The sequence below is a fragment of the Zerene cesonia genome, chromosome 14, assembly GCF_012273895.1.
Source record: "Zerene cesonia ecotype Mississippi chromosome 14, Zerene_cesonia_1.1, whole genome shotgun sequence".
NCBI classification, from domain to species: Eukaryota; Metazoa; Arthropoda; class Insecta; order Lepidoptera; family Pieridae; genus Zerene; species Zerene cesonia.
In genome coordinates this window covers 2,783,464-2,799,187 of record NC_052115.1, presented here as the reverse complement: position 1 = coordinate 2,799,187, position 15,724 = coordinate 2,783,464, and the positions used below count along the sequence as shown (strand labels likewise).

The 15,724-nt window shown below is 32.1% G+C and overlaps 3 protein-coding genes across 3 annotated transcripts in view; 2 read left to right on the top strand and 1 right to left on the bottom strand.

Moving 5' to 3' along the window:
• Nucleotides 1–1,039: 1,039 nt before the first annotated feature.
• On the top strand, nt 1,040–1,978 carry LOC119831763 (39S ribosomal protein L13, mitochondrial). Its single transcript, XM_038355257.1, has 3 exons — nt 1,040–1,200; nt 1,281–1,559; nt 1,682–1,978. The coding sequence occupies exons 1-3, from the start codon at nt 1,177–1,179 to the stop codon at nt 1,913–1,915; spliced, it is 537 nt and encodes a 178-aa protein (XP_038211185.1). The 5' UTR covers nt 1,040–1,176; the 3' UTR covers nt 1,916–1,978.
• A 5,006-nt stretch (nt 1,979–6,984) lies between these two features.
• On the bottom strand, nt 6,985–13,472 carry LOC119831793 (sorting nexin-2). The gene is made up of 10 exons (XM_038355319.1): nt 13,238–13,472; nt 12,762–12,860; nt 12,310–12,553; nt 10,456–10,641; nt 9,506–9,627; nt 8,924–9,130; nt 8,444–8,560; nt 7,830–7,949; nt 7,388–7,540; nt 6,985–7,100 (listed from the first exon to the last, which is right to left on the bottom strand). Exons 1-10 carry the CDS (start codon nt 13,325–13,327, stop codon nt 7,050–7,052), a joined length of 1,389 nt encoding a protein of 462 aa, XP_038211247.1. The 5' UTR covers nt 13,328–13,472; the 3' UTR covers nt 6,985–7,049.
• A 256-nt stretch (nt 13,473–13,728) lies between these two features.
• Nucleotides 13,729–15,724, top strand: part of LOC119832023 (protein PRRC1-like) — a 7,422-nt gene continuing 5,426 nt past the window's right edge. Inside the window, exons 1-5 of the mRNA XM_038355608.1 lie at nt 13,729–13,785; nt 13,869–14,034; nt 14,264–14,358; nt 14,756–14,874; nt 15,207–15,353. Coding sequence (XP_038211536.1) covers nt 13,876–14,034; nt 14,264–14,358; nt 14,756–14,874; nt 15,207–15,353 — 520 coding nt within the window. The 5' untranslated portion in view covers nt 13,729–13,785; nt 13,869–13,875. The remainder of the gene's footprint in view (nt 13,786–13,868; nt 14,035–14,263; nt 14,359–14,755; nt 14,875–15,206; nt 15,354–15,724) is intronic.

The window sequence follows — 15,724 nt, the reverse complement described above, 5'->3', positions numbered from 1 at the left end:
CTATTATCTTTTTCTTTTATGTTTTCATTAAAATATGTTTTCTAGTATTCTATATGTAAATATATACTGTATGTGTGTGTGTATGTATATTTATTTATTTATTATTAATTTTTTTTTGCAAGTATCATTTAATATAGTATTATTATTTATTGTAAGTATCATTTAAAGGTATATTTATATGTATATGTGATATGTATTCTAAGTTAAAATATTTATGTACTTAATACCCTACCTCCTGCTTTTTACTATTTCTATACACAGTGGGTTGCCTGGAAGAGATCACTCTTTAGTGATAAGGTCGCCTTCTGTGCTGGTCTAGTTTTAAGTTTTTATATTTAAGGTTTATTTGAATACCAGTACAATAAAGTGTTAAATAAATAAATAAATAAATATGTCCTAGAAGTTATTAGTTAATTGATATTAAGCATATGCCAGTGGTCAGTACAATGCGTTATTAAATAGTAGTATACTAATACTGGCAGACTCGATAATTTAAGTATAATTCTAGAGATTTAATGGTGTGCACTCGCTATTCGTGTTTAGATTCGCGTACTCGTATAAAAACTGGATTTTAGAACGTAATAAAAGAAAAGGTGTGTGAACAATGGTTCGCATCATCACTAGCATACGAATATCTTCGGGTCATGAGGCGAATAGCGAATGCAAATATTTAAATGATATTATGACTTAAATAAAAAAAATGGGATTGATAGAATACGTCTTTGCAGTTGAATGTTTATTCGTAAGTTTTCCAATCCATTGAATACAATGTAAAAAGAAAGTTTATTGGTGCTTAATAATTTAATAACTGCTCGCTCAAACGCCATATGAGAATTTTTTTTGGTAAGATTTGCAAATTTTAAAAGTTATGTTCTTAATCCAAACAGCGACAAATCTTACAACTAACATGACTTTCCTTTATCATTATTGATGAATAGTATCAGTAGATTACCTGAAAATTAGAAAAATGTACCAAACACTCGGAATCTGACTGAATAAATTTTCACTTATTTACAAAGACATCGGTCAGAATGACTTTGACATAAGACTGATTGATAAAACCTTCTGTCAAAATAACCTATAAGTACAAATGTTAAAAGAATAGAAAACATACTCATTTATTATTAAACATTTTATCAATAGAATCACAAATAAAACAAATAAAAAGCTCACATCATGTCAGCGGCAAAGCGTGTGCAGGTATCATTAAAATAAAACATTGTGTTTAAAACTTGATTTTATTTTATGAAATCAATTTTAACCTGAACTTGTTATTTTAGCAATGGGCCACCTTTGCACGTACCTGGCATATTTTCGACTGCAAATGGCAAGACCCATACCAGTCGGCAAACGTTATCAAAAAGTATTTAATGGGCATGCATAAACCAATTTATCATCCAATGAATGATTGTGGAGATGTTGTCGTTTGTATAAACAGCAGAGAAATAGCTTTACGAGGTGATGAATGGAGAAAACGAGCGTATTTCCACCACACAGGCTATCCTGGAGGAGCTTCTTGGACTTTAGCATGGGAAGTTCACAACAAGGATCCAACAATGGTAAATAATTAATTTGATAAAATCTATTGAATTTGAATAATTTCTGATACAATCAACTTGAGATATTGCATATACATTAATATATTATAGTAGCTGTTTATATAAGTATTACACTTTTACAGATTATAAAGAAAGCTGTGTATAGATCAATGAACGGCAACCTTCAGAGACGACACACAATGCAGAGATTGTTTATTTATCCCGGTGAAGAGGTACCTAATGATGTGATGCAAAATGTGACCAATCAAATTAGACAATTACGTCTGGTACCCACAAGACTCGATCATATACCTGAGGAAGATGTCCAGAAATTCCCCAAAGTCATGGAATATCCCAGTGATTATGTGCTTAAATAAGTTTTGGTTTATATTAGTTATTCTTATAGATAGATGTTAATATAGAAAATAAATTGTAATGAAATATAAGTTTTGTTTATTTTATATTAAATTTTTTTTTGCCGCCAAATAATAATAATATATAAAAAAGGGTAAGTGATTTCGTCATAGCTTCCTAGATCTGTTTAAAAAATAGCCAAAGATGCCACTGCTCCATTTTTCAGGTATTCTATTTTATTTAATGAAATTAATTTGAAAAGTTCAGGGACTGTAAAATGGAGGTAGTAGTTCACCTGTAAAAAAATCCGCAAGTATTTGTTATAAATGTTTGTATAATCTATTGACTTAAAAAAAAATCACAGCTATTGGTTTTTTAAGGTTTTTTATACAATTTTAGGTAATTTTAAATAAATTTATGTATAAACTGAAAAAAATGAATGACCTGTACCCGTATGTACTCTGTGTTTTAAATTTCCTGTTTGCAATTAGACGTCGTTGCCATTTTAAAATTGACACTACAAAAATTTTATAACAGTAAGCCAACTTTTTAGAGACAATCTCGAAAAAGTTGCGCTAATCGCGTTTCATCAAAACACTGAATCGAACAGTGGGATTTAAGACTATGTATCTAAGAATATGTATAAAGTGTAGTACCGTGTCCCGTCGTGAGGTATTGGGTAGATGCTATATTGATTTTCTCTATGGACAAATAGTCCTTTTTTTTACAGTGGGGAAATCTTGCATTGATACTTGATACCCACGGCCCCCGGGTATGGAGCCGTGGGTTATGTCGGATTCTTACCGACCAAAACCCCACTGTGTTCCGTGGAGCCACTTGAGTGAATGAGTGAAGGGGCCACGGGAGCTGATTAAAATTCATCCGCGACCCCCTAGCTTTCTGTGTCCTGCCAGATCGAGATATTTTTTGTGCAACCCCACCAGGTTCGAACTCAGGACCCTTCGGTTTTACACTCACGCGTTAACCACTGTACCAGGTGGCTATCAAGTCTTATGCATGGACATTGTTTATTGATGAGATAAATGTAAGTATGGGTTTCCTAAATTGGAATATAAAGCAAGAATTGTGATATGCTTTAATCTCCATTTTCCAGATCGTGGGATTGGTACTGTCTAAGTCTGCAGGGATTTAAAATGTGATTTAAATCCATATAGAATCAATACCCACAAAACATATATAATATAATAGGGATATGAGTCAGAACGTGATTCATACCTTTAGGTAATACGAGTTAAACACGCTGGTCAACAATGTAAATAATACATTTTTACAGATACTGTATATATTATATTTATATGCATACGTAATAATGATTAAAAGTACGGATTTTTCAACTGTTTATCGTAGAAGAGGATCGGGATATAATTTAAGTGGATAAAAGGAAAATTGGTCGCTGTCTTCATTTGCAGTACCTTCTTCAACGCCACCGAAATTAACGCGCAGAGAATCCAATTCAGATGGTGCTATCGGAACACCAACAAAGTTGTCAATTCCATCTATTTGTGGATTGTCGACAAATTTCACAGCACGAATTTCATCATCCGCAGGCGGATTAATTTTATCACTATGAATGGGTATCGATGCCACTTGAATAGCTTCATTTTGGTCTTCATTTATTGGGTTTTTGACTACTTCTACATCACCATTGTTTTCCGCTACTGTTGCGTCATCCTCCGGAAGAATGTCCACCACTTGCACAGAATCTGCTTGAAGAATTTCACCATCGCTACTGTGCTCTGATGGGTTATTTACCACAATCACTTTTTCCGCATCATTTGAATCTATTGGTAAATTAGCAATTTGAATGGGCTCGTAATGAAAGCCATCTTCATTAAGAGGAATATCACCTTCCTGGAATATATCTGGATTGATCTGAAGCACACGGGCCGCGTCTTTGATAAATTCCACTAAATCGTCCATATCTGTCTGTGAAGGGTTGATATCATAGTTAACAAGGATAGGTTCAGGCGCATAAGGGTCATCTAAGTTTTCAGTTGCAGCCCCATTTCTGAGATCCTCATTTGGAATTAAATCTCTTCTAAATTCTCGGGGAATGTAATTTGGTACCACTTGTACTTGATCGACCGCAGGGCGTGGGATAGCCGAGACGGCGGCGATAATACAAGCAAGGGTTATGAAGACTTCCATCGTATCTGGAATACAAGAAAATGCATAATTATTTCTAGCTTAAAAAAATAAAATAAAAATTGTTTACTCACAAACTGCGTTGTAAACGTTGCAACAACAATAAATACCCTATCTTTAAATTACTGTGCCTTACCTGATTGTTATATTATTGTTCACTAAATCCGATAACATTCGCGTTCAATATATAGGCAATCAATGAGACAAAGTTATCGTTTGCAAAGGCTTGATAAGTACTTTTATCAGATATGTGTGATTTGTCCACGTATGCTTTGATTAATAATTAATGAGTAATATAGTTTCTTCTATACTGTTCAATTCTTTATCGTTCTTATTTCTTTTTATCCAATTTATTGGAAAAGAACCGACATATAAGACTACAAACGCTATCTATTTATCTTTTTATGACATGTATTAGTTTTTATCTAATACTTTAGCTGCAATTTCGATGTACTGATTTCGAAATCGTGGAAGATAGTAGGACGGTCGAGAATTGCGTGCATTTCCAGCTAGACTAAGATGGGAGATACATATATTTATAGTAATTATTTGGAATCTGGATGAATCCACTATAATACAATAGAAACTCGGTCGCCAAAAGGACTAAGTATCAAAATATAACAATTATGAATTTTTAAATTTGGTTTGTTCATTATATAATCATGGATAGTTTGATTGATATTATAAGCTTTAATTTCTTGGGAGAACATTAATAAAAAATAAAACGCATGGTACCTAATGTTCAAGTAAATAATATAATTGGAATAAAGTACAATATTTATAATTCGAAACAAACAATATTTATACTTTTCTTTATATCTTTTCTCCATACACCAAATTACCGCTAAATATATTTGGCAATATAAAAATAATTATACATATAACGAAGCCTCGTATAAACATTTGTTGAGCAGCAGTTGATCAACAATGTTGCTGGAATATTGTTTAAATGTTGTCGTTCCTCAGGCGAGAACATTTCAACATGCGTTATAAACTCTGAAATACATAATGCTGCCAGCAACTCTTCAATACGTTGATTCAACTCCATAGTTAAACAAATGTTTATCACTAATACGAGGTCTAACACTCGACATTTAATGATACTAACTAATTTCTTATAAAATGGTCTGACTAGACCATTATTTATAAATTGGGATAACACAAACAAGCATTTTCATCGTCTATCGACACATCACCTTAGCTATATTGGAATACGATTTCTAGTAAAATATGCATTTAAAATAACAAATATAAAAATATAGACAAATGTGACGTTGACCAGAAATAAGGTTTTTACGACTTTACTGTCTGAATTTTTATAATGAATATACTTTGGAAGATTATTCAACAGTTAACCTAACTTCTGATCAAGTTTCCTCTTACAATATAAAACTAAAACAGATTATTATGCAAAAAATTAATATGATAATAATAACAAAGAGCCCATATCAAACAGATGAATATTAGAAGCCAATCTTATCATCTCTTCTTTGATCGCTTAAACATTACTACCTACCAAAAAAAAAAGAAAACATTTATGATTTAAACGATTCTAAATGCAGTTCTGTACGAATTTTAATCTTGATTTATTTTTCACCAAAAACATTTAATTAAATGTATAGTAAAAATTTTACAATTTGTATTAGTGTTTCATGTGAAATACAATTGAAATATGAAACTATTCTTCGATCTTAAATTAAGTTAAAAAAGATAGTACATGGCTCTTATATTCAAAATAAGAACTTCACAGACTATCTAAAGAACACCTTAATCTCGATTCAGAATCAAATACACACAGATAAAATATTATAGACAAACATTTATTATTGATAACCTCATTTCTTTTTTTCCTCATTTGTTCAAACTAATTAAGTATTGTTATCATGAAAAATTAATAAAACCAAACAAAATTTAAAAAAATAATACTAAATTCAGACTTGTTATAAGGAATTAATAAATCCATTACCGACACAGCCTAATATATAAAATATTTGTAGTTTTTGATAGGAATGACGTGTATTATTTTTAACTCATTTACCAGCAACGAATTATAAATAAAATAATGCATAGCACTTTCACTAACGATCTTAGAAAATTTGGATTTAATCTCTTTCTAAAAATGAACGTTAATTTTTTTTTCAGTTTTATTTTAACGCAATCCTAATAATTTCGAATAGACCTCACATTTGACGATACATACAACATGAATAGAGATCAATTTACTCTTAATTATTAACATTAGAGGACATAGATGACTTATGAGTAATGAAAACTAATTTAACATTTATACAAATATAGTTTAAACTTGTGAGCGAAGATTTATCCTTTTTACAATTCCTGATATCTAAAAAAAATACAACGACAGAAATGTATCGGAATGATTTAATTTTATAGTTTTAGGTACTGCTGTACAGATAACATGCGTTTTTAGCCTACATGACTCACAACTAACCAAATTATTTAGCAAACTTATGATCTTTAAGGAAAATGTATTTAACATAAAAGGACACACATTTGTATATTCTGACAAACATTGTTATAGTATATTTTAATACAATCTGTCGTTATATTATAAGACGAACCTCTCCTGGCGTAGTCTTATGTTATTTAAAATTTTGATGTGTAATTATGTTATCCTTGGAAAAGAAAATACCTGCAAACTGCTATCTATATCGATAATATAGATAAACATTTTCGTATAAGTATGTGGATTATAATTGAAAAAGTGGTGTAGTTTTGTTAAATTTTAGGGCTCCGTACCCAAAGGGTAAAACGGGACCCTAAAACTGCTGTCCGCCTCGTTATTATCTCCAGGTTGCATCTTATGACCCGTTAGGCGGCCGAAATTTCTTACCTAATACTTTCAAAGTTTAATCAATAAGGATTTAGAAATATCAAGTCATTGCACGCAACAGGAGAGTGTTCGTTAAAAAAAAAAAAATAAAATAAAAAAGATTAAGACACGCGTGCGCAGTAAGCGCCGCCCCGCACTCATTTAATGGCACGCGCCTCTGGCAGGAACGCGTCCCAATAGCGAATCGACTGAAATAGACAAAATACATTATTAGATATTCATATTTATATATACACAAATAGACGTAGATAATGTAGAATTAAAAATAAATTTTGGAAGTACATACACACATATTTTTGTAGATACAATGTCTAAGTTTTATAAGTTTCAGTATGATCATAATTTTTAAGAACTTACTTGGGTCCTAAACTATCTCTATAACAAATTTCATCCAAATTGACTTAGTGGTTTATGTGACATACAGTGTTGCATTGATAATATAAGTCGGGATTAATGATTCTAAAATAATGCATACCTGAGCCTGATGCTTCATGTGCTCTTCAAGGTAGCGGAGTATGGTAGCCCTGAGCTCCGAAATCCTGATTTCCTCCCACCTCTCCAGCTCTTTCTTGATAACGCGCGAAATTTGATCGAACTCTTGTTGGCCGCGCTCCACTTTTGACTCCCACTGAAATTATATTGTGTTTATTTTTAATAGAAAAGAAATTAAAATTATAGGTAAGCAGCAGTTTATATTATTAGCCGGAAGAATTAACTCTTCCAATAATCAGGGCTGAATAGAATAAAATTGACATGTTAATAAATTTGAAATTCATGCAATATTTTCTAGTTCTTGTAAAGGAATAATACTACTTTTTCATATTAATATTATTTAATATACATGTAAAGAATTGTGTAAATATATGCAGAAAGATATGATAAAACAGTTTACATATATATAATAAAACAATTATAACCTCAATAATTTCGTTAGCAGCCTGTTCTATTTTCTCCGGCCGGTTAGCGATTTCAGCCTTAGCTTTATTCTCTCTCCGCTTTGTGAGTTGCATCTGTGCGTGTTGCCAGTTTTGGAACACCTGGAAAATACACATATTATTAATTTATCTTTTAAGAGTTATCAATATAGAAAAAGAAAAATGGCCATGTGTTGCTAAGCGTAAAATTCAAGAACAGGTCGACCAATTCTACAAATATTTTATAAACGTAATTGTTAAGGAAGAGAGAAAACTTGAGAGAAAAACGTACCACGGGTATAATTTAATCAACAGGTTGCTAATGGTATATGGCAAAAAATTAATAATTCAAACATAAAAAAAACAACTTATATGACTGTTTGAGTTTGTGTTTTCAATTAAAAGTTTTGTACAAATGATGTTTTTCAATGTGTCACTAGACTGCCTTTGTGTCTTTCCGTTTGTCTGAGGTAGTGTTTGCAACAATAAAATTGATATTATTTGGGCATTATAGGTGGTTAGGGCAACACGTAATGTGAATTTTATTCCCAGGAGTACTTATATGAAAAATCTATCAAAATGTAAATAGAAGAAAATAAAAGAAAAACTGTGCATACCTTAACTCGTTCATGGAAAACATCTTTGATAGCACCAATAAGGCCCAGGTAGTCCTTGATGTGTTCGGTTAGCACATAAAAGTCCGTGTTTGACTGTTCGATCCTTAGATGTTCTATCTGTGGAATAAGTAACTTTATATGTATTTTGAACCAAAAAGCATTTTCTATTTTATATTATTTATATCGAAAGTTATAACTAATGGATATCGTTTTGGGTCTGATTGACACAGACACATTTTTTACGGTAAATATTATATAGCATTTTACAATAACGTGCAAGTGCGTAGTGCAGTGCACGGTATCAGTCTGCAGTGCCGTGCAGTGCACCGTTCAATTGACAGTAGTGCAACAAGCGTTGCAGGCGATGCAGTGCAGTGCAATACAAGATGCAGTGTAGTGCAATACACAATGCAGTGCAGTGCAGTGCAATTAGTGATGCAGTGCAGTGCAGTGCACTATGCGATGCGGAGACGCGCTCACCTTCTCGTGCAGGTCGGAGAGGTGCGAGAGCGCGCGGGAGAGCGGCGCGTGCGGGTCGGCGGCGGCGGCGGCGGCGACGGAGCGCGCGGCCTCGTGCGAGCGCGCCGCCAGCTCGCGCCGCTCGGTGGCCAGCGCCTCGCACGCGCCGCACAGCCGCCGCAGCCCGCTCTCCAGCGACTCCACGCGCGCCACGCGCTCCTCGAACCACTTCCAACAGTACATATTATACGTTATTATATATTGCATTGTTATTGCGGTCTATACGAATGTTCAATCCATGTGCTCTGTGCCAAGTGGGGCTATCACTTGACACGGGAATTAATTATTTTACATATTTATTGTGGTTTATTTCAATAATATCATAGAAACAGAATGCAAACCATAGAAAAATTGTGATCCATAACACTTGTTTTACAACACACAAATAATTTTCGGTCACAATCTAAAGATGTTTACTATTTTACTGTTATATATATTTATATATTTATTCGGGATTCCGAAACGGAAAGGTTAATAAAAATTTATTAAAGTCAAATCAATCATACAAATATCATATTAGATTGTAGTTGAATGACCACTTACCGGATCGGATTCATCCATTCTGTATGTGATCTTGTTAACTGTTTCGCCTACTTTGTTGAACAGTCGCAACATACCAGCTCCGCTGAGAGCCGATGTGCTTGTTGCTTTTGGTAACTCCGATTCTATAAAAATAAAAATAAAAATAATTAATTATTATGATTAGAGTATTAAATTCACTCATGTAAAAACAATTGATCGGATCTCTATGAAAGATACAGAGTAGGTCCGGAATCTGGATAAGCACAGAGGCTAAATCATCAGCTAGTATTGTTATAAAGATATATTGAAAAAACTGTATATGTTATAGAGATAAAACAAATATAGTTTTTCAAATTGATTTATCAGTATCTCAATCCATGTGCATACTTAGGTACAAAATATTAAATAAACTACAATGTAAAAAAAGAAAATATACATAGACGAAACTTGGCTCTATCTTTATCCTACACTAGAATTATTCCTGCTTAAAAAGGTTGTGGTAGAACACCTGGTTATTGCTCTGCAAGCTGATATTACCAGGAAATCATGTAAGTCTATTACGTACATTACGATGCGTAAAAGTTAAGATATATATATTAATACTAGCTGCGCCCCGCGGTTTCACCCGCGTAGGAATATCGGTATAAAAGTTGCCTATAAGTTATTCCAGTTGTCCAGCTGTCTAGGTACCAAATTTCATTGCAATCGGTTCAGTAGTTTTTGCGTGAAAGAGCAACAAACACACACATCCATACAAACTTTCGCATTTATAATATTAGTAGAAAGTAGGACTAAAAATTTTCATTGCAGTTTTAATACCAATAATATATCATGCAATACGGACACTCGACGCCAATATGGTCAATACCCTTGATAACTAAAAGTGATAACTAAAAATAATAAAAGTAATATGAAGGTTGAAAATGAATAAATAGCCATAAAACATTGTTGACGAGTACCAAAAGGCTTACCAGATTCCAAAAACTCTCTAAAATCGGGATCAATGCACAGTACGGGGTGCTGGGCAACTCTGTTCAAGAATCTCTCGAGGGCAGCCCGCCGCCGCTCTACGAACTGTGATTGCAGCGAATTGGACCCAGTCGTGCCGTTCGCGCTTTCCGTTGACGGGGTCGACGTCATCTTTAACTTTGTTGTGCCTGTGTAAGGAACATAGGATTTTTAAACCGCCTTAAAATTGCTAGACCAAATTTAAATTGGGACCACACAAGCTGTCAAATACAAAAACAATAATGAAAATTGGTTCACCCAGTCAAACATTCTGAGGTAATAAAACAAAAAAAATTATATGGTCAAATAATAACCTAATAATAAGATTCTAAGCGAATTTTATAAACCATTAATCGGTAAGTATTCATCAGCTGTAGTTTCAATTTGAATATGAATGCAAATTAATATGTCAGAACATAGGTTTTCTTATTGTTACTGTTAATAAAGCTGCTGTTTTTTATGAGTGATTAGTGTTTGTAACATTTTGTATTACAAAAATAGAAGAATATATAATCTTTTAAGATTACCTCATAATAACATTTTTTACAGACATTAATCACTTGGCTTCTGTTTAAGCTTGTTAAAAGATAAGCTTATTAGGTTATTTTTGATGAAGTTTAGAGCAATGTTCGAGTAAATGTATAACGATGACAAAGTGTAGCAAGTGTGTGGCAGTTATTCCTTAAATGTGATGTCACACATGTTATTAAGTTACAATGTTAATATGTATTTTTAAATAATTATTTGACAAAATTAAGATATCAGAAATTTATATTAATTATAATTAATTATTTCTAACAAGAACTAAAATTGAAATCTTTTGAAGTTGATTGAAAAATAATTATTATGGGCTCTACTAACATACCATTGACAGTATACATATATGTCGCAAGTGACACTAAACTCAAGCCATTAAATTGTTAGTAATTAATACATCGAACTTTTTATTGCACCAATTAATTGTAATACTACTTGTGAAATTGTAATTCCACTCTTCCAAGCTTTGTCAATATACCAGCGACATATATAAATTAACTCATTAGAATATAATTAGGACAACTGACAAAAGAAAATGTTATTTTTGTATCATACAGTAAAATCATAATTCTCATTGTTAATCACCACTTTAATCTTATCTTTTGATCATAAAATTACAAAAATGGTGTTAAAGCCGTAATTTGAAGACATAATCTCTTATTTCACCTATCTTATTCATACAACTAGCTCATACATAAGTTATAATTGTCATTTTTTCAAAAATTATCCATAACAAATACAGATAACAAGGTGATCATTTAAATTACCAATACATATACAAAAAAAAAAAAAAATTAAATAACACAACAAATGTTTTATTAATCTGCAATGGATAATAACCCTGGTTATCTTAATGACTTTTCAAATTACTGTTAGTTTGTACTGGCAATGTTAGGCTTAATATTTCACAATATATTGATTTGATTGTAGTTTTCCAAATGGTACCAATGATATTTGTTGAAAATCTTGACGATCTGTTATGTCATAAATAAATACAATTATTTAATGTACATAACAACAATCAATTGCAATCATTTAAAAACAAAGTTCGTTAATTGAATTTAAATCCATCATTAGCTGCTCAATGGAGCATTAAACTACAGGAAATGACCAGTCCTGTAGAGTGGTATTAGAAGTTATGAATTTTTTTTCCATGTTTAAGATGTGTCTCATTCATGAAAATAAAGATTTTCTTTTATTATAGTAAGTTATTATATAATATATAGTAGGCCATTGTATTAAAGTAGGTTATTATATTTGGCAAAACATGATTCACTTACCTACAATACTTTTTTCCGGTGCAGGGGGTATTATTCTACCTGACCGTAGATATTTTTCTGTTAGTTTTTCATGTAAGCCAAGGAAGTCACTGAAACGCCGGAGAACAGCAAAATCGTGCTTGCTAAATATTGGCATGTTAGTTTTTGTGAGGACCCTATACGCTACATATGAGCTCATGCCTTCACCAATTTTTTGAGGCTCTGTTACTGTTACTATTATGTTGTTGGCGCGCTCTGTGACTATCTAGAACAAAGAAAGTTCAATTTTAAATGTTAAATGAACTTTCGCAATATTTTATTTTATATGTGTGATAAAATGTTCCCCTGCAACAAATTGCTAAAAGGTATTAGGTGATTTTTATTTTTCCTGCTACAAATTATTTTTCACAGGAATATTAGGCAATTTGTGATTCTGTTAGTATTACAATAATTTTTTATTTGTACTATATTACCTCTTCCATTATAGGACTGCCAATACTTGATACATCTCCAATGGAGGCCTTTTCTAAGCTTTCCCTTACTCCATTTACCTCTGGATCCAAGCTAACTTCCTGCAACATAAGTGTTAAAATTCACATTCAGAGTCTCTGACAAAATCTCCGTTTTTAAATTAAATAGTTTATTAAATGATGAGGTAAGAATTTTAAATAGAGCATAAATTAGACTATGACAAAGTGATTATTATCAATTAGCTATAATCAACGTAAAGCCACGTAAAGTATTTTCTATAAATAAAAAAGTACGCATCGAACATTAATTTAATTATCAATCTAGTTAATTAGCGTGTTCAACGACTTTAAAACATGTAAACTTATTTAGGACGTCAATAGATAATGGGATAGAAAAGTTGAATAAAGGGGCGTCAACGTCCCCTGATGATCGCCGGGCGGACACAAGAAATTATTCAAAACAGATTCCTATATGATACCTGGACCGCTGAAGCAAAAAGGTCTTCGTCATCTCTGTTCTCGTTGTTGATATCGACGTTGCTAAACGGTGTCTCCAATCCATCCGACATGATTAATGGTTACAAATAATCACAATACTTAAATCGGTGACACATAAAACGACTACAATTCTGAAATTACAGAGATAACTGCACAAACGAAAACTACAATTGTATTAAAATGACGTTCCGATATACGAATCAAATGGACGCGCTGACGTTTATACGGTGGTACCAGATAAAAAAATAGCAAATAGCCATCAGCGAAACTACATATGCAATTTAGAAGCAATAATTAATCTCATGAATAAGCATTTTGGATTGGAATTAAAAGAAATTAGATTTGTAATTTATATAGGTATGCAGACTTTATTTAAGATATACATTAAACTAGAAACAAAGTGAGACTGGAATGCTCACAGCTGAAGTCTGAACACGTCAACAAGTGTCAAATTAGACAAATTTTGACAAATCCGCAAAAATCATAACAAATCCTCAAGGCGTATGTTTGTTGTTATTAATATATAAAGGTGAAATAAGTAATATGGCCCTTTATAATTATTTAATTGTACTGTAGTAGGCAAAGAAGAATAATTTTTTATGGTTTTTAGAGCAAGAATATGAACCATGCCGAGAAGAGAAACAAAATACCAGCTGCACCAACGCTTGCGGCTACGGGCAATCTGTTATCAAGTGTTGCACCTCCATCCGAATTACCAAATTTTATTACAACCAGTGTCAGCCCCGTAGCTCCAGTGGCACCCGTTGTTCAAAATGAAGTATGATTAGTACTTTTTACAAACTAAATGCACTTGATTTCAATATGTACATTCATTCCTTCTCTCATAAGGAGAAAATGTTGGTAAATCTATTGTGCATATTTATAATCATTTAACTACATTCTGACCCGCTAAATTTAGTAATTCATCTCACTCCATAAAATAGAACAATCCTTAAAAAATCCTCTTTATATTAAATCCGCTTCACATTAATGAGATTTTTTTACAGGTTCCTGTACCACAGACCAATCCAAAGCAACCAGAGAATCAAATTGTACAACCTGTACCTATGGATGTGTCACCCCAAACACCAGAGAAGTTTAGGTGCATAATTTATTATTGATGATGATGATGACTGTCTTTTATTAAATTTTTTTTTTTCATTTGGACTGCCTCTATATTCAGAATAGATTTTTTCTAATGAATAAAAATGAAGTCTTGATCTCGCAGGGCACAGAAGACCAATCATCTTGTCTGTAAATATTGATCAGGGAAGCAGATATACAGGAATACAACTATAATTAATAAATTTAGAAAGTTGAACTTAAATATTACTTATGAAATATAACTTTGGGAAGTAGTCATGAAATGTATTATAAAGTGATAAAAGGAGATTATATTTTGCCAAAAAGTTGAAACTCTGTTAATCTGCAGAATAAATGATATTAATGAAGATTGGCTTGTCGTGACTTTAAATGAAATTAAATCTTTTTATTTCTAGTCCAGCCATACCACTGTCCAAAGGAGAGCCAACTGCTTCAATACGGACACCAGTAGAGTCTGATAGCACATTGTCACCAGGCTCAATGCCAGAAACTGGAGTCAGTACTGATAAAATTGGTAACTTTTTCTACATATATAATATATAGATAGATATAAAATAAATAATCTATAAATATATCTATAATATTTTAAATGTCAGTACATGCAGAGATTCACACAATCATTCTTAAAATACATACTTTTAAAATTTTCATACTTTTATTTATATTGCAATACATATTATAGAACAAGCAGATGAACAATGTTTACAAACATTTGAATTTATAATGCACCTTAGTTGCTTAGATCATTTTGTAAGAGATTAACACATTTTGTTATATCAAATGAAAGATAAATAGGAAATATATATAATAATTATATTTATTACATAATATTGATTTCTGTTTAAGGTGACATAATGCCAGGCAGTGGTCTAATAACTTGGATGAAAGGTGCCATGTCAAGCGGAGGGATTCTCCAAAAAGTAGCTGAGAAAGCAAAAAATTCAGTTGATTCCATGATAACAACACTTGATCCTCAGATGAAGGAATATTTAAGTAAGTGTGGTTTAACATGAAACCATTTTGTCATCACCAGAAGGAATTATACTTGATGTAGTCAAATTCAAAATTGCTATTATGTATATATACATATCTTGAGCAATTCTAATTTTATATAATACTGTGTATATTTTATTTCTTGTGCAAATTTATAATAATTTTATCTTTCAAGCATGAATAAAAAGAAGATACACAGGTATCAACAGAAACTGTCCTCACCAAAAGTTTGACTAGGGTTTTGACAAATATATTATGAGCACAGTTTTAAGTTGACTTGCATAGGTCATATACCTGTATATACTTAGTCTGGCCATAAATACTGTTACACTTAATTATAAAAAAATATTACATTTGAATTTCGAATCTGT